Genomic DNA, 19994 nt, shown 5'->3' with positions numbered 1-19994 from the left:
GCGTACCCCCTCAGAATTTTCAAGCTTAGTACTGACCCCTTGGCCATTAACCAAGAGGGGAACCAACATCGTTGAGCCCCTTCGGGATGACACAGGACAACGAACTACTATACAAGATCACTTTGCAAAATGGGCAGAAAACACAACCCACAGGCACGACCCGGACCATGACTTCCCTAACAAACTCGTGGCTCACGATATTCGAACCACCACCGCACCAGATAGCAGAAACAGCGCCCAAAGGGCCATTAACAAAGTAATCGCTCATATGACCCGGACAAATACAGACGCACAGGGAGACAGTAGACGCGATCGTCTACGCAATATACAATGGGCCACTCGGACCATTCATAGATCAATGACTGAAACGACCCCAATCGCTCTCACCTCAGCTACAGAAGCGATCGCAACAGCTGAGGCAACAGTCCAAATAGATGAGGCCTCAACCCGAGGAAAGAAACCCACTTCGGAGACGGCGCCCTTGAAGCCAACCAATCCTGAGGAGAACCCAGATCTGGTCCCTCAAAGGGTTAACAACTGTCACTGGAGGTATACCTGAGGACACAACAAGTATGCCCATCAGAAACAATTTGACTCAGACAGCAAAACTCTGCATGAGATCCTACCATGCCACTACGAGTCGGAAGAACCGATTCCCACTCGAAGAGGAGCCTGCGCGATCATTGCCGAGGCAGATGATGAAGCACACAAGCTGTCCAAACTTATTATGGAAGAAATAACGCACCCATAACATGCTAAGTACCCAGAGCAACACAAAGACCATGTAGGCTAACGCTCAGAAGGTCAACATATGAGAATAGGGTCTAATCCCTACTTGTAAACAGGTCATGAAACCTCCCTCAAATGTACTAAGGGTTCACCAAACCCTCTTTTGAAGATAATAAAATTACCCCTTTTGTGTATTCTACGCTGATTTTATGTTTTCGTTTTTTGTCCATATTTTTTCCTTTTATTTCTTGCTTTTTGCTTTATATGTGCATATAGATTAATCCTATCATACTTGCATTATAACAAAAGCCCATCAAGACTATGGCATGATGCTAGCCACACTTCCCATTCTACAATGGATGATGTGGGTACAATACCTAAGCTACCTTGCACAGCCACAAGACCTAAGGTAATTCCATCATGATCATGATATCAGATGATGTCCTGCCATAACAGGAGATACCCAGAATCAAGGTACTTACCTCAGGCCAAGAATCACTTGACCGAGATATTGCCCCCCCCCAAAAAAAAAAAAAACTGGTTAAACAAACAGAGGGTGACTCAAACATCTGACCACTCAAAGGGCAAGTGTAACCTAAACTGGACATTATTAAAAAGCCCACAAAGGCACGAAGGAGAAAGGAAGGTGTGCTATATTTGAATCCCAATACTGTAAGAGATGACCTATCCAATTAAGTAATTGATCACTTCTTGGCTATGTCACCCATGGTTGGACCAAGAATATACACCAAAACCCTTTAAAACAAGCAACACAAGGCCATAACAGGATAAAAGAAAGAAGTCACTAGCCATGTTGTTAAATAAGTTAATGGGAAATATCAAAAGCGCCTCCCACATTTAAGGACTTCCCAAAGATAAAAAAGTATTTTTGTCTCACACGGAGCACGAGAACCTACCAAAAAACGTTTACTACTACACCCTCGGACGATACCCAGAGGTCAAAGAAGAAAACTCAAGTCCTTAAAAAGGAAACACCTACATGTACAAGAGGGCAGACAAGCTCAAGTCAGTCCATTACTAGGAGCGCCTTGATCAGTGTCCATCTGATCCTCGACATCATGAGCCTCTTGCTCAGGCTCGGGCTCGACGAATGGTGGTCGGATCGCAACATTAGCAGCAACAGCTATAACAACCTGTCGACGCTCACGAAGCACAGCGGCTTTACAGGACTTTGTCACCAAATCCTTGCACTCCGCGCGAAGTTTGCTTAACTTCTCATTCTTATCAGCACGTTCAGCTTCCAACTCCTCTTCATGTTGATTCACCAACTCATTTAGCTCCTCATCAAGACAATTCCTAGCAGCTCTCTCTTGATTCAATAGCTTCTCCAACTATGCACTTCGCTTACGAGCCGATGCAAGAAAAACAAACGGAGACAATCAGTTTGACAGAAATATCATGAAGGATAGATACGTAAAAAATGAATATTGCCATCGAGCAACCTTCATTCTCAAATAAAACGACAAATAAATTTTGTTCTAATTGAATATTTTCGGTGTCTAGAGCACTAATGCTTGCTTCAGCAGGAGTTATAGCCGCATCACCAGTAGGGCATGATAACATATGTCTATCACGCTCCCTCTCAAGTGCGATAAACTTACGCTTGAGTTGCCTCAATGCCTCCCTATCATCCTCGACTTGCGCCAATTGAGTCAAATTATTGGACTTCCATTCAATAAGTTCATCTTTCTGAAGTCGGAGGAGCTTGATATCGTCCGAGCGTTCCACTGCCACCTTCTTAGCCTTATCCAACAGCCCACGGAGCTCCACAATGCGATCCCGATGTACAATTACATCCTCCTGAAGTTTTTCATTATCTTGCTCCAAGGAGTCAATCTTGCACTGATGCGCACTCATATCGAGTTTAAGACTGCTAGGTTTTCTAGCATGCCTATGACTAGCATTATCTATCTGCTCCTCCAACCGTTTGACCATGGATACCAATAGAGGGGCTAGTTCAGAAGTCTAAAACCTACTATGACGACATAAAAACTTAAACGAAGGAACAAATACATACCTTCTAATTATCTCTTATCCTGGCGAGCAGACAAGGCCTCCTGCTTAGCTATCGTCACGGCAGAACGAAGATTCCGAACCTCTTGTTCAAAAGACCTGGATCGCTTCCTAGCGACACGAGTCTCGGACAACATACCAGTCCTCAAATTGTTTCTCTAGTATATCGGACAACAACACCAGTCAAAACTGGGGCACTAAGAAACTTAAAACCAATAAAAAAAAGGTGTTCAATACATACCGCATGCACGAGCTTCTGCTGAGCAGACTTAGGTAAAGAAGTCAAGATACGATCTTGCTCGTCCTCGCTCAACTAAGCATACTGGTCCGACCACAACATATTCATCGCTTCGGACCCTCCAAACACGGTGGAAGGCGAACTAGAGGGACCCACTGGAGCGGAAGGAAAGTCACTCGCAAAATTACTTGGTATACCGGGAGTACCTATACTCGGAACCACTGGAAGAACACCAGCAACATTAACATCATCACCAATCGGAGCATTCGTATCAGGAAGAGCACCCTTGTCAGCGGGATCACTCTCCCGAGGCATACTTACTTCCGATCCAAAAGCACCACCATCGAGATTGCCGGGATCATCCAACAAAGCTTGGTCAAGATCATCAAAGAATGCATCGGTAAGGTCCAACACTTTATTTTCACCAAATAGCGCACCAACATCCACCTCCATGGCAGGCTCTGCCACATTGGTCGGAGCATTAGATGGACCAGAACCATCAGCAACCCTTCTCCTCTTCCAAAAACATGAAATCATCAGCTTCTAAGGCATAAAACAGGGGCAAGGTATATATATGTACCTTAAAATATTAAAATAATATTTTCTACCTTAGCATCCTCAATAGCCCGAGCATACTGAGAAGAACGCCTACGAGAAATGACCCATTTAAGCTCCCAAGGCCTGTAGGAGGGCAGATGGGCGTGCATCTCAGGAAAGCCGGGAAGAACATTGCCAAGTTCATCCCAACCAAAAATGTAAGGCCCCACAATCCGAATAGGAGCAACAAGCCACTTGGGATCGTGAGTCTTACGAAGCGAACGCTGAGTAGAAATATGAGGATCTAAATCGGTCATAAGCGGAGGACCTCAGATAGCTCTCCGAGATCTATAAATCCCAACTCCAAAACCGTCAAAGGTATCTGACTGTTGACACCAATAATTCTCCACAAAAGTATCAGAGTTGTACAAATCCCTCTGAGAAGGAACGAACTGATTCAACTCATGCTCGAAAACCTTACCCTGACTTCGACGAGAACACTCTCAGGCGATCCTATAAAAATTACCATTGGGATGAAATATAGCTCGCTGAGGGTCAAGTTTACACAATACCTCGTATTGGAAAGGATCCAGCAGACATTACAGAGGAAGACGAAGGCCAACATCGTGTTGGCCCACTGCAACAATGATCTCGTTGGGACCACAAGGGTTCTCCGCGAAAGGCTCTTCGAAAGAACACCAAACTAACCCTCAGGAGTAGCAAAAGAGATCTGAAACTTTTGAAGACGATGTCTAACCCTCACCGATTCCAGAAAAGCATCATCAGAAATGCCGGAGGAATGGTCGGAGCTTGGATTTTTCATCGGACCTTTCCCGGTATTGCTAAAAAAGCAAACATAAGGAAGGAGTTAGAACAGTTGCAAATAAAGAAAAGAGAAATAAAAAAAGGTGGACAAAAACAAATAATGACGGTTCTCAGAAACTTCACAGACGAAAAATAATGGAGGAAATCATCAAAACAATTATGATGATCACAGAACCCAACAAAAATAAATCAATGACAAGAACCATTGATCCAGACAAGTATAACAGACACACAGTTCAAAGTAATGGTGTAAAACTACCGGAGAAAACAAAAGGAAAAGTAAAGCCAGGGGAACATACCGTCTTGAAGAGCGAGATGGAGAGTTTCTCCCAGACATTATAAACCTCTTTATAGGAGACAAGAAGTTAAGAAGGAACAGTAAGAGACAAAGGAGAGAAAGAATGAAAAAGTTATGAAATCTGAAAACATATAATAAATGCGACATTCTCTCCTCCCAAAAGATTTTATAAGAAACTGGATAACCAACCGGCGCCTCAAGTCCAATGGGTAAAAGCGCACTAAAAGTGCAGACGTGGCGGAAATCGCGGACGTGGCGAAAAGGACGGGACGGTTACGAAGTTTTTTTCCCATCATGCCCTCGGAAAGTTGCAAAGAAAATGAGCAAAATGTGAGGGTAAAATACCCGATGTCCACGTGTCAACATCCTAAGGAATGAACCCATGATAAGATAGGAGCATCGAATCATCCTCTAAAAAGGTGAGTTTGTCTGAATCGAGACGCCTGCTACAACGTCACATGAATAACGCGTGTAAGGAGTAGTCTAATCCGCTCAGACGGTCAAATCTAAAAAGAAGGACCGCATTTAATAAAGGATAAGGGCAAGATGTGGCCAGATCTATATCATGACAGAAGACTCAGACGATCTATACTGCAACCATAAGTGATAGAGCACGAGGTTCTCCAAAAAAGGACCGCACGATATGGAGGAGAGCGAGACAACTCGGAGGGAGAACCAAGCAAGCCATCACGAGGGATAGTATAGAACCAGTCTGAAGCAGCGAATGCAATGTACGATGGCCCCACCAGCTCGGACGAACAAGCCTCCACGAGTCTAATTCCCCTATAAATACCAGTCCATGTAGAAGGAGATGGACAACTTATGTATTATTTGATGGTCTTTCTACAGAGAATTCCAGAGAAATCTAGACAGAGAAAGAGTAAGAAATCTAAGTGATATTTGTAGCTCTTTCAAGGGTAAGACCTTATAATCGATAAAGAAAACATCTTCTTTCCCGTGGATGTAGGTCTTCATGGCCGAACCACGTTATATGCTTGCGTTAATCTTTACTTTTCATGTTCTTTACATCTTGTTCATCTTGAATCTTGTATGTTTTAGTAGTTTATAGCCTTTAGATCTATATGGGTGTAGTCATCAGAAAAGATGCAACTACATAGATCTGAGCAGATTTCTTCATTTGTCCTTGCTTTATAGGTTAATTCGTAGATTAGTTTGGTTTTTATTATATTTTCTACTTATCTACACCATTTTGGTGGTTTTATCTACTCTTTTGAGGTTTATCTTCGCTTTAATGGCGATTCTTGGTTATTGGGTTGGGTTTTAAGATCAATAGTGATGCTCTCCATGCTCTCCAACGACGAAATCTTCATCTTGGTTGTCTCCGACGACGAAATCTTCATCATCAACTTATCCAGCGACGGAATCTCCATAGGTGGTCTTTTTGACGACGGAAACTTCATTAATAGTTATAAGAGATTTGAGCAAATCACTCTTACTTTGGGAGCATTTCTTTCTAAAGAAGAAAAACAAACTAAATGGTTGGAATTTAATTCCGAGAAAAACCATCCTTCTTCCGATTTAGTCGGATGTTATTCATACTTGTATTTGTCTTATTCCGTTAATCCTTCTCTTTCTCTTGTCGAATTTCTCGGTATTGTACTCTTATAATATATTCTTATTACTTTGTATTCTCTTATTTTCGATGTTAAACAAACATCCGAAATCCTAGATGAGTAGTTGCAAATTGAAGTAGCACCCATACGCGCAGATTTCCATTGACCGGCGGAAGGATCGTGGGTTTTCTTTCTTTTATCACGTGTCTATTTTCTTCTTGTTGGTGGGACCCACACTAGGATGCATTTGTTGTGAAGATAAGGGTTACTTTGACACCTACAGTAAAATTGACGTTACATTTATGGGTGGGGGCGGAGAAATTGACAGTAAATTTTACAGTCATGGAGGAATAAGAAAGCAGAGGAAAAATTAAAATGATCAAGTTCTTTTACACCGTAAATCTGCATAGTTCCCTATGTTTATCCCGAGAAATCATCAAATGCAGAGCCGTGGAGAGATTATTAATATGGATACAGTTGAAGATCTTACATCAAAGGCTTAGCACTTTAAAAAAGCTATATCAAACTTCAGCAAAATGTGAGTATCATTGTAATTTCTTGTTACTCTAATTTTGAATTCTGATTTATTCCTTTTTCAAAACCCTAATTTTGGTTTGTGTTGTTTGTGGTGATTAGTTTGATGAGAATGAAAGACTAGGGATTTTTGACAATGCTGCTACACAACATGTTCAATCTCAGGTTAAGGTGCGCTCAACATCTAATCTGTTTTTTTCTTTATTAGTGAAAGATCGTTATTTGTTTTCGGCAATAATTTATGGTGTGTCCATGACTCCGTAATGCGTTATCCTTTTTGAACCCATAGAGACTCTTTGAGAACAGACATTTAGATGAGTTACTTGTACAACTAGCCTGATTTCTTGCATAGAAAATGTGGTTCACTATTCTGTGACGGTGGGTGTTGCACTGTTCTGTGAGCACATGTTCGTATATGATTATACAATGTTTCTATCAAAAGGTTTTGACATTAGTGTTCTGAATTTTCAAATTTACACCTAACTCATTTGATGTGATTATTATATGGTAAATCAAATTGTGTTTTGTTTTTTTTTGTTAAGATTTTCATTTGGATCTCAGGTTGTTATGGAAACTCAATTTGTATGTTGTTACTTGTTGCAGAGTGCATGTGATAATAATTTTTGTTTAAAATGCTCTGAAAAATGGGCAAGAGAAGGAAAAAAGAAAATTTGGCACGTTTGGCAAGCAATCCAGGATTAACTCAGCCCTCGTTGTTGCAATACGTGTTGCAAGGGTAGCACAGAAAAAGAATTCAAGGGAGACTGAGGAGACAATCTATGATCATGTTCATAATCAGAATAAACCAGATAAATCTTATACAACAGAGCGGGCAAAGAAATCTCGAAAGGCCAATGCTTGCAGTGGAAAGATCTTCGTCGCTGTCCCACAAGGCCATTTTGAACGTATACGACCCTGAGAGGAATTAGGGAGTCCTAGCAGGAGAATCTTGTGAAGTTAGGTTCGATCCTGAGAGGAATTAGGGAGTCCACTTTCCTCATGTTGTTGGAATTGCTGGAAAGTCCAAGCATGCTTCGTAATCCATCGTTCTATCTGGAGATGATATGCAGATGGTGACCATGGAGAGTGGTTTCTCTACAGATGAAGGTTAATCTTTTAAATTATCACCCTTTTATTATAGATAATTGCTTTATGTATTAGTGTTGATCAGTTTGCTCATATACTTTCATTTTACTGAGTTGCATTGATTCTTTAGCTAATTTGATGAAATATTTTGCCTGGCAAACAGTGGGGGCCGGAACCTCAGTGGTAACAAACGCACAAACAAAGTCCAAACGTTTGATCAAGAGTTTGAGAAATCTTATGAAGCCTTGTGTGTGAGTTGCAAGAAAGGATATCCAGTCCGGGTTGTTAGGTATGATCTACTCTTAATTAGCATGCTGAGTGCCATTTTATGCCGCTACTTGTACTTATTTTTGAATTAAGTGAGAATTACTTGTACACTTATACTAGAACCCGGAGTTGTTGGAGGTGGACTCATTGCCTGTTCCTAATTTCTTGCAAGATCTGCATTGCTACCACTTTCAAACACATTGATGTTTCCAATACCCATGTTAATCTCCTTCAATCTTTGGTAAAAGAAAACCAAAAACAAACAGCGTCACGGTGCATCCTTAGTACAGAGTTGGCTACCTAGTAACACCACTTTATTCTTCTTTTCCGTTATAGAAACCGCGGTGGAGTTAATAGTGGGTTAATGGGCAGAAATTTTGGGGTTAGATTTTAACGAATATTGAAATAAGTTGAAATCTAGCCCAAAACTTTTGGCCTCATTAACCCACAGTTATCTCCACTACAGTTTCTCTAACGGGAAAGAAGAATGAAGTGGTGTTATTGGGTAGCCCACTCTCTCTACTAAGGATCCATTGCACCGTGAGGATTTTTTTTTTTTTTCTTTTACCAAAGATTGAAATAAATTAGCGTATGTTCGAAGGGAGATGCCAAAGGCCCTTGAGTATTGTTAGTCAATTCATGCATAACCCTGGAGAGCAACATCTGAATGCGGTAATGTGAATCCTTAGATACTTGAAGTCTGCCCTAAGAAAATGAATCTAGTTTAAGAAAGGTCAAGATTTACAAGTGTAAATGCGTGTCTTATTCTGATTATGGCCGGTCACACGATGATATGAGGTCTACTTCATGATCTTTTACCTTTATAGTAGGTAATTTTGTTACACAGATGAGCAAAAAACCAGAAAAAAAACTTCATGATGCAGATCGGCTGAATGATGAGGTACATACATGACACTAAATATATGCAAAGTGATGTGGTTGAAACATTTCCTAACTGAATTGGGGTATTCGCCTTGAGAACCAATCTATGGATATTGTGATGACAATGCGGCATGTGAAATTGCTCATACTCCGTTTCATCATGAATGAATGTAACATATGCATATAGACTAGTTCTTCATTAAGGAGAAGTTGTACAATAAAATTGTAGGGTTCCCTAAAGATCAATTGGTTGATATTCTGACTATAGTTGTTCTAAGTAAGGTGTTTTTGAAGTTTATTGGCTAGCTGGGCATGAATGACATATATGCAATTTTTTTGAGATAATGTCAATTTTTTTATTGAGATATAGTGTTGAGATAATGTCAATTTTTTTATCAGCAATTAGTGTTCGAAGCTATTGGCTAGTGGTGCCGTAAAATGAAAATAGCAGTTTACTGCAGGAGTTTTTCACTGCAGTCAGATTAATCTTCCTAGTTAAATTTTATTTTTGAGATTGTTGTGTGTCGTGCATGCATAAGTTATCCACTGAAATCATCTCTTGATTTTCAGATCAGAAGAAGCACTCCTCTTATGCTCGAGAAACCGGGTTGCGATACATTGTATATACAGGATTGATAAATGTTGGAGAAAAGCTGGGATTCAGGTTTGGTTTTTCTCTTGTCTGCAAGCTTCAAAATCTGGGCACATGCTGATTTTTCCCTTCTAGTCCAGCATAGATCTGATGAGCATTGTCATTTTCAGGACTTTAGGATGTATAGGTATTGCTTTGTTCGATGACCAGGTTTTTTTATTTTCCTTTGCATTCTGTATATGTTTGTATTTCTTTTCCCTATCTCTATCTACTTAATAATTGGATCCATGGTTGTTGAATGATAACTTATTCTCTGCAACATTGTTTGCAGTGATGTACACGGGGACCATCCAAGCGGGCCAACAGATGCAACAGATAGAAAGGATAGTCCTTTCTGGGAATATGATGTGAGTTAATTTTGCTCCTGTCTTGTTTCCACTTGTTTCTTTAGAATTTTATTCTTCTACTAGTGCCACCATCCCCTTTAGATATTTCTACATTTATTTCAGCTTTAAGCTATTTTCAACGTGTAAACTCTCTTTTTAAGTCTCGAAGTTCTTACTTTTTGATCCTTTTGTTTGAAGTCTTTCATATGTGTGACTTACAAAAGAGAATGTTAATCTCTCTATCTTTCAGGATGAAGAAAGTTGCTGGAAGTGGAAAAAACCTCCACCCTCCAGTAAAAAATGTGCGTACAGATAATCCTGAAGACTGCAAGAGAGCAAGGAAAGAAGGGGAAAGGCACAAAATATGTCCATTAGAGATAAGGTTCAATCCGTCTCTCTCTCTCTGGCCATTGCTAACAGAACCATATTTCAACCAAGTGCAAAGGCTGAATGATGAGGTACATGCATCATGCACTAAGTATATGCAAAGTGATGTAGTTGAAACATCTCCTATCTGAATTGGGGTATTTGCCTAGAAAACCAATATTGTGATGACAAATCGGCATGTGATATTGCTCATAATCTGGTTCATCATGATTGAACAGGCATGTGGATATAGACAAGTTTTTCATCAAGGAGAAGTTGAAAAATAAAATTGTGGAGTTACCTAAAATTTAATCTAAAGATTGATTGGGTCAGTGATATTCAGACTATAGTTGTTCCAAGTAAGGTGTTTTTGAAGTTTATTTGCAAGCTGCGCATGAACGACAAGCTCAACTAGAGAAATAGTGTCAACTTGTAGAGGAAAAAAGCTCGATCAATGAAATTTCTTACTTTTTAAATTTAGACAACAATATTCCGAGTTCAGGGTGAGGGCTAAAAATACCACATGACACATGGCGCAGATTTAAAGCGGGAACAACTAAATAAACTGAATTCATCTATACCATAACAATTCTTGGCTTAGCTAATAAGTTAAGGGGTATTTACGTAATTTCACATTTCTTATTAAAGAGGGTAGGATTTAGGGCAGAAATGATTAGATATTACTTCTCTCTATCACACTTAGAACCTCTACTTTCATTTAATGGAGTCCATTTTTAGGAAACAAACCTAACAAATTCACTAAGAAGTATTAACTGAAATCAGATTGAAAATAGAAATGGAGTCCATTTTTAGGAAACAAACCTAACAAATTCACTAAGAAGTATTAACTGAAATCAGATTGAAAATAGAAAGAAGCTTATTAAATAGAAACTATTGGAATCAGTAACTTCAATTTTGGAAAGTGGGGGTAGTCTATTTATGCCATAGCCTGGGGTGTGGTTTCTTACAGAAATTTTCATCACAAAAATCCTTACATACTTTGTTTTACAATGGAAAATCCATCAGTATTGAATGGTGAAAGTGCTGATTCAACTTCTTCTTCTTCCTCTTCTTCTTGGTTAACTTATAAAAGAGCCAGGAGGGCTAATGGAGAAGAAGAAGAAATTACATCTGACAACAAGAAGACTAAATTTGTATTACCCCCTGATTTTCTTGAACCACTGAATAAATTTGAGAAGGAAGAAAAAATCTTAGCACATTTACCATTGTCTTCATGGAATCCTGGAGATTCCAGTACTACTCAATTATTTTGTGTTCCATATTGTAGGCAGTTCTGGAAGGCAGGGGATTATGAAGATAGTTCTTCGGGACGTGAAGGCGATACGACACTAATTGATGGTATGGATCATGTGAGGGTGCATCCTAGGTTTCTGCATTCTAATGCAACCAGTCATAAGTGGGTTCTTGGAGCTGTTGCGGAGCTGCTTGACAATTCTCTAGATGAGGCCATCAATGGAGGTACATATTGTCATATTGATATGCTTTTAAATAAGAAAGATGGTTCTAGGATGTTGCTTGTAGAAGATAATGGTGGTGGTATGTCTCCTGGAACAATGCGACACTGTATGTCTCTAGGGTATTCTGCAAAAAGTAAATTAGCGAATACCATCGGTCAATATGGGAATGGTTTTAAAACTAGTACAATGAGGGTTGGAGCTGATGTCATTGTGTTTTCGCGATGTCCTGGAAAAGATGGAGGAAGGGCTACGCAAAGCATTGGACTACTGTCGTACACGTTCTTGACGTGCACTGGCAAGGAGGATATTGTAGTTCCCATACTTGATTATGAGAAAAATGGCGAAGATTGGAGCAACATTGTACAAGCATCGTCATCTTCAGTTGATTGGAATAAGAATGTAGAGACAATTGCACAGTGGTCTCCTTATGCAAGCGAAGCCGAGCTTCTAGAGCAGTTCAATTTTATTAAAGATCAAGGTACTCGTATAATCATATACAATCTTTGGGAAGATGAGGAAGGAGATCTAGAACTTGATTTTGAGTCTGATATCCATGACATTCAAATTAGAGGTGCCAACCGAGATGAAATGAAGATACAAATGGCTAAGGATTATCCTAAATCTGAGCAATTTTTGACTTATACGCATTCATTAAGGAGTTATTCTTCCATTCTATATCTTAAGCCTCCACCAGGATTTCGGATCATTTTGCGCGGTCAAGATGTTGTGCACTATAACATTGTGAGCAATATGTATAAGTTAGAAAATATTAGATACAAACCAGCTGGTCTTGATAGTGCTAAGGTGAATGCCAAGCGCGTGATAGGAAAAATGGGGTTCCATAAGGATGCAAAAGCACACCTTGACATCCAAGGGTTTAATGCATATCACAGGAACAGACTAATTAAGCCATTCTGGAGGGTTTGGAACACTCCATCAAGTGGGGGGCGTGGGGTTATAGGTGTGGTGGAGGCTAACTTTATCAAACCAGCACATGATAAACAAGATTTTGAGAAAACAATTATGCTTTCAAGACTGGAGACGAAATTGATAGATGTACTAAAAAAATACTGGAATAAACACAAAAGTGCTATTGGTTATTTTGACCCGAAACATATGAACACTCCAAGCACGTCACGCAGTGGTAAAGCTCGACGTTACTTGCCTAAAACCAACTACCTGGCCAATGCAGAGGTTACAATCCCAGTGGTCAATGCAGAGACTACAATCCCAGTTATGGAGAAGTGCGACTCGCTTTCAATTCATTCAGATAGTACTAGAAGAGGGACGCTTAGATCTGCTCAAAGAGGGAAAGGCAAGCAGGGGAATGGATGTAAGAATCATGAGGGTACAGGAATGAGTGTGGAGAATGGAAAAGAATCAGGCGTGATTGTCAATGTCAAGGAGAAGCCAGCTGATCAAAACTTAGCTTCAGAAAGAAATGAACAAGTAGCTGATTCGGGTACAACTTCTGGCAATAATTTGATAACTGAGAATCTCGAATGGAGGAACAGAAAAAAGCGTACGAGTGAAATATTATCAAGTGATTCGAAGAGCAAACCAGATAGAGCTAAAGAGCCTGAAGACGAAGCTCCCCAGGCAGATGCAGCTCTTCTACATGATTTGCAAGTAGAGAATCGTGAATTGAAAGACAGAATAAAAGAAGTCGAGGAAAAGCACTTGCACGACTTAAAAATCAAACAAACAAATGAAGCTCCCCTGGCAGATGCAGCTCTTCTACAAGATTTGCAAGTAGAGAACCGTGAATTAAAAGATAGAATAAAAGAACTCGAGGAAAAGCACTTGCTGGACTTAAAATTACAAAAAGAGAAACCCGAGGAAAAGCACTTGCACGACTTAGAACTACAAGCACAGAAACTTGAGGAAAAGCACTTGCACGACTTAGAATTACAAAGGGAGAAATGTCGAGCCTTGGAAGCTCAATTGAAAGAAGCAAATGATAACTTTGAGGTACTGGACAACGAGCAAGACACACTTATCGATTTATTTTCAGAGGAAAGGACTCGACGAGATGCTGTAGAAGAAAACTTGACTAACAAATTGAAGGCTGCATCCGTTACTATACAAGAGCTGCAAGATAAGGTTTGCGATCTTGAGAGGAAGAATCTCATCAGCTGATAAACCCCCCTCTTCCACGACAACTGAAGACATATCATTTATGAAGTTGTATGAGCCTGCCTTTACATACTAATCTCAGAATTCATATTTAGTTTGTACATAATTTTGTTTCAGCAGAAGTGTAATGCCCTGGAATACCAACAGCGGGACATTTTGTGATTTCTTTGATTGATGTTCCCTCCGGGCCTCCGTCCCATTTTACCTCTTTTCCCTACTAATTTTGGGCCTATGTCATTTATTTGGGCCCATCACTTGAAAACAAACATTTTCAAGTAAACTCGAAAACTACCCATTAATATTAACTAAAGAACTCAGGCACATTCCTCAAACTCCACCACTAGGGGTGTGCAACGGACGGATGCGGATTAGGGGTCACCCGCGTCCAATCCGTCAAAGTTGCGGATTTGGAAAATTCAACTGTGTCCGGCCTAATCACCCGAAGATTTGATATCCGCGGATCAACGGATGATGCGGACCGGATGCGGATTAACCGCGGATTTTTTCAAAAAAAAAAAATCATCTGTAGAAACGGAATACAGTCATGAATGGGGAATTTTGTTTCTGTTTCTTTTTAGGTATACACATTTTCTTGAGGTCCTCCTAAGCCGGTGCCGGTCAAGATGCATAAGGATAAATCTTCTTATAACATTTCTTGATAGTGGCTGGCGTAACTCCAGTTGCATAGCAAGTAGCTCTACAATAATGTTCATACGGTAAGCCAACCTGACTTGATTCCACTAGAAATTATGGCTCAGCCACTTGTATTTAGATTATTGTCAACTTAGTGACTTTTAAGCCGGTAAGAGCCAAAGCTACCCAAAAAGACAGTTCACTTTATGCCGGACCCAATAATGAATACTAACTGAACAGTTAAACAAAGACGTGCAGCCGAGCTGAAGATCTGTGATAAGCATATTAATTGAACAGTTAAACAAAGACGTCTGCAAATCTATATAAGCATAATTAGAACGAATAGGATATTACAATTTACAGGTGAAATGAAGGAGGAGGAAAATGATTTCTATTTCTATTATGCTTCATATCTTCCATCTTCCTATGAATCTCATTAGCAAAATTATTTATTGTAGAAACAAGACCTACAGTGCAGGTGAATCCACGGATTTCAATGTCTAGCCGCAATCAAACCGCTAAAAGTGCGGATTTGAGAATCCCACCCGTAACCGGCCCATAAATCTTACGAATTGGGTTTCACCCGCAATTTTGCGAACGGATACGGATGAAATCCGCGATTCCGGACTTTTTGCTCACCCCTATCCACCACCACTCTCTAACTCCATCGCTGTGAGAGATAGATACTGACTACGACTACAGTTTACAAAAATATTAATGATTGGCGATTACTAAAGATAACTTGTGCATCTCCTCCATCCCTAACAAGACGATTAATGAATGATTTTAGGGTTACACTACCTTCACGATCATCTACAAATAATTGGCAAGATATGAATAACATTCATGATTCATGGACAACATGTTCAGTACTTAAATGAGATGGGATCCATTTATGAATCCCTAAACCAATGGTGCAACCAACATCAGGAAAGATTAAGAATACAAAAAAGGAATAGATTGTGTGGATCGGTGATTGGAATTACATCAGAGCTTCTCTAGTAGAATGTATGTGAAGATAAATGTCTAAATCCGCATAGGATAGACATTCATTTTTTTTTTAAATTTCTCCGGCCGTAATTTCTTAAATCAATATGAAAATGATATGGCTTAATTCTGTTAGACATCCTCAAGGTGAATGTCTAGTTTTAGACATTCATCTTGAGGATGTCAAACTATCTTAGTAAGGCTAAGTCCTATGAGATAGATTGAGCTGATAGATTAGCAGTTAAGTGTTGCAGTTCAAAAAGAAAAGTATTGTCTATTTGTTAACAATACTTCGCCGAATTTGATATTCTAAAAATCCTTTTCTTATTTTGGGTTAACTTTAAAAAAGAGATATTTTTGAATTTGGAAGAGTCGTCCTCGTGGTGTAGATTTTTCTTTTTGTCTTCCTTAATTTGAGACCGTTGGATTGTTTTATTAAACGGGAAAGATGACGTGATATATAGACTTCGTAGGAGGACGACATTAAAGTTAACCAAAACGTGACATGTAGGTCCTCTCTCCACAGATTAATACGAACGGCCTAGTTAGTAATTCGGGATTCGGTAAACGTACGGAACGGCAAACGTACGAGTATTATACGGTTTTGTAAAATCCAGAATCGGTCCAAAATTCGGTCAACGAGACGTGATTCGTCAGTAATTCGGAACGGCATGCGTACGTGTATAATTCGATTTATAAATGTGAGTTCGGCTCTGAAAATTCGGTATCTATATATACTAAATAATTTGCATTTATAAGGTCATAGACCAATTTTTATACATATGTGTGAGTTATTTAAAGAAAAAATAAATTTAATATGATGATATTATTAATATGTACAACATTAGTCATCCAAGAGGACGTGGTATAGTGGTTTAGATGCTTGGTTAGTAAGTCTGAGATCTCTCTCACCTTCACATTCAAATCTCTTCAGTCATTTTTGTTTCATAAAAAGTAAAACAACGTCTAATATTGGGTGGTGTATATTCGGGAGGCAGTAAAGCCCAAAAAGTGGGGCATTTGAAAACGTAAAAGCTAAAGAATTTATGGCTAATTAAGCGGACGTATCATTCGGGATTTGGGATACGTAAAATTCGTGAACGATTCGCGAATAATCCGGGAATGCCACATAATACGCGACTTGAGTTCGGAGTTGCAAACGTACGCGAATAAGACGGTAAAATTCGTGATACGGAAAAATTCGCGAATGATTCGTGAATCATTCGCGAACTTACTAACTAGGCGTGGAGGACAACTTAACCTCTTTGAATTTGACTTTTGTAAAAATAAAATTTTAAATTAAAAATATCACAGTAAGCCTGAATTGGTGTTCGATTAAGAGGAAAGGGACTCAGTGAATAACTCGGCGATAGAATCGGCAGCGACTCACTACTTTTTCTTCGTATCCTAGCTTTTGATCTTTAGTTTCTTGCTCTGCATGTCTTTTTTCTAGGTACCGGTTGATGTGCTTGAACGTTGGTTGGATATTAGAGTGGTTTTTCCTGATAGTCCTAGTAATCCCTTTAGATCTGTCCATGGCTTCACTTTCGATAATTGACTTGCACGCGATGATCTCATTATCATGTTTTTGGCGAGACTATCTTTATGAATCTATGCAACAAAGTGTTCTATTCTTCTTTCATCTCGTTTTGTCTGTCAGCCGACAACAACGTCGTCTAAACTTTAACCCTAACTCTATTCTAGTTGGCTGTAAGAAAAACTCCTCCAAGTGTATGACATTCAGACATCAGAAAAGAGAAAATAATTACTTTATATTTTTTTCTCAGCCTCGTTATTTTCTCCAATTTCTTTTCTTACTCTTTTATCTTCTTTCTAATGGACTCTGAGTTGATATGAGTTCAGGAAAAGATGGAGTTCACATCGATTACTGACAAACTAAAAGCTTTGAGAGAACCAGAACTGTCAACAGAAGATTTACTACAAGGAGCATCGGAATTCAAGCTTAGTTTTTTGGGTAAGGCTTACTCTACAAAAGTTTATACTGTAGGTGAGTTAGACAAAGAACTCAAAAATTTATGGCCAAAAAGTAAAGATACATTTATCAAAAATGAGGAGAATGATTTTTATCTAATCAAGTTTCATACTCAAGAGGAATATGATATCGTTCTCAAGTTTATACCATGGTTTCTAGAAGGAGATTTACTTGTGTTGGAGCCCTGGAATCCCATGATACCAAAAAGTGCGGTGGATTTATCTAAACAACTACTCTGGATGCGTCTTTACAACATGCAATCAGGTTTTGCTAATCCAACTATTTTCAAGGGTATAGCAAAAGCAATGGGATAGGTTAATGAGTTAGACCCTCCAGATTGCATAGTACCGAAAGGTAAAGTGCAGAAGGCTCTGGTATTAGTTGATGTAAGAGATCCTCTCCGTAGGGGGTTTTGGATGAAAAATGCAACTGGGGAAGAAGTCTGGATTCGATTGTTTTATGAAAAACAACCATTTAACTTATGTGGTTTCTGCTACACTATTGATCATAAAGAACTTGAATGTGAAACAATTGTAACATATCTCCTCCAACAACAAAGAGGTTATCTTTCATCCACTTCAATCCTAGATCCTCCTTCATGGATAAATCCAGACATGTGAGGAGTCAAATATGGAATCTCTAGTACCTCTTAGACTATACAGGAACAGGAAAATCAACATGCAATGATATGTCCAGTAGAACAAGGTCAAAGCAATGCACATCATCTTACAGTTCATCACATTTCGGAAGTTGCTATGGTTTTGAACAATTCTGGTGCCATGCATACAGAGACATTGAATGAGAATCCATCTCAGTACACCGTGGAAGTGACAAAAGATACAGTTACTCAAAATGAGAATAACTCAGACAATGTTACTAGGAACATTCCGCTGTCCTCTTTTTCTCCAGTCGCTATGGTTGGCTGTAATTCTTAAGGTACGATACATGTTAACATTAATAGTACAAGAGAAATAGAACATGTGGTCCATAAACAAGGAAAAAGAATCAGAATCGAGCAGGGTGGTCCTAGTAGTTCTAAAAACTTGGACGAATATTCTGGTAGTAACTTAGTAAAGAATAATATTTTCGAAAACATGTCTGAGAAAAATGTGGAGCAGCAGATACAAGCATTAAATTCCATAATGGGTCAGGAATGTGGATTCGGGTCGAATACCGATCTTTTAAAATCGTACATGGCTTTAGACGAATTTGATGTTTCTTTTGATGACTTCAATGTCAATAATTTGGATCAATACTTTTTTCATCCTTCCAGAGCTTACAAACAACCACTTCAAGCTCTTATTTCTCATTTTGAAGACAACAATTCAAGCCTTAACTCTCCTGATCTTAATGTTGATTCTTCAAAAAATGAGAAAGTCAGTTTAGATGAACATTCTCCATCTCCTAACTCTCATAATTCGTTTAATGGGACTGTTTCAGAGAAAAATCACTCCAAAAGATTCAAAGAAACATCTTCAAGCACTGATGGCCAGGTAATTTCTTCCCCGATTTCAATTTTAAATCTTAGCATTTCCAATTTTCCATTAGCATTACATTGTAGCTATATTTTTACTAAATTTCCTCAAAGTAGGTTTTCTTATAGTTTATCTAACTTCTTAGAAATAATGAAAATATTGTCTTGGAATGTTCAAAGTCTGTTGGGTAAGGATACTAGAGATCATTTAGGGGATATAATTCAAAAACATAATCCTGATATTATATTTCTTGTTGAGACTACAATTGGAGAAAACAAAGCCAGAAGTTTGACACAGAAATATAATTACCCAAATTCCCTTTTTATAAGCTCAATAGGATTATCTGGTGGATTAGCACTTTTATGGAAAGATGGGCTTCCATGTGATATTACTTGCAACAAAGATAATATGATTCATCTAATCATTACATCGAATGCTTCTAAGCAAGAGTGGCTTCTCTCTTGTGTTTATGGTTCTACACACTCTAAATTGAATAAACAACAATAGGAATTCCTTAAGGAACTGAGTGAAAATGTTTTCCAACCATGCGTGGTTATAGGAGACCTAAATATTCATATATCAAATTGTGATGCATCTACTAGTAGCAATTATATTGATAATTGAGTTTCCAATATCATCAAAAATGCTGGTTTAATGGATATGGGTTATTCTGGTAGTCACCACACTTGGTCAAATAGGATTAACGGTAAAGGTTATAAGAGAGCCAGAATATATTTGGCTCTTCAGAATTCAAATTGGATCAGAGACTACCCTAATGATAGAGTCCTATATCTTCCATTTTTAGGGTCAGATCACTGCCTATTCTTCTTATCACATAGACAAATGTGGTCAAGCCTAGAAATGTGTGGAAGTTCTATAGGTGTTGGCTCTCGGACCCAAATTTCTCAGAACTTATAGGGAGTACATGGAATTCTTATATAAGT

The 19994-nt window shown here is 38.9% G+C and overlaps 1 protein-coding gene and 1 long non-coding RNA gene across 5 annotated transcripts; both read left to right on the top strand.

The window, feature by feature from the left end:
- The first annotated feature begins 6554 nt into the window (after nucleotides 1-6554).
- Nucleotides 6555-10812, top strand: LOC113341078. 4 transcript variants are annotated; one of them, XR_003355767.1, is made up of 8 exons: nucleotides 6555-6773; nucleotides 6872-6940; nucleotides 7373-7876; nucleotides 8019-8144; nucleotides 9575-9668; nucleotides 9767-9806; nucleotides 9928-10003; nucleotides 10233-10812. It is a non-coding gene; the product is annotated as an uncharacterized LOC113341078 (long non-coding RNA). The 4 variants fall into 4 exon arrangements; XR_003355769.1 differs by lacking the exon at nucleotides 9767-9806; XR_003355768.1 differs by having other exon boundaries at nucleotides 9575-9783.
- A 518-nt stretch (nucleotides 10813-11330) lies between these two features.
- LOC113341077 (protein MICRORCHIDIA 4-like) lies at nucleotides 11331-14018 on the top strand. Its single transcript, XM_026586107.1, has one exon. It carries the CDS (start codon nucleotides 11359-11361, stop codon nucleotides 13963-13965), a length of 2607 nt encoding a protein of 868 aa, XP_026441892.1. The 5' UTR covers nucleotides 11331-11358; the 3' UTR covers nucleotides 13966-14018.
- The last annotated feature ends 5976 nt before the right edge of the window (nucleotides 14019-19994 follow it).

The sequence above is a fragment of the Papaver somniferum genome, unplaced genomic scaffold (assembly GCF_003573695.1).
Source record: "Papaver somniferum cultivar HN1 unplaced genomic scaffold, ASM357369v1 unplaced-scaffold_24, whole genome shotgun sequence".
Taxonomy (NCBI): Eukaryota; Viridiplantae; Streptophyta; class Magnoliopsida; order Ranunculales; family Papaveraceae; genus Papaver; species Papaver somniferum.
Note: the sequence above shows the minus strand (reverse complement) of the source record. Positions and strands in the feature narration are given on the sequence as shown.

Bases quoted from the DNA above. Each gene is read 5' to 3' on its own strand.
- LOC113341077 (XM_026586107.1), top strand. From the start codon at position 11,359: ATGGAAAATCCATCAGTATTGAATGGTGAAAGTGCTGATTCAACTTCT.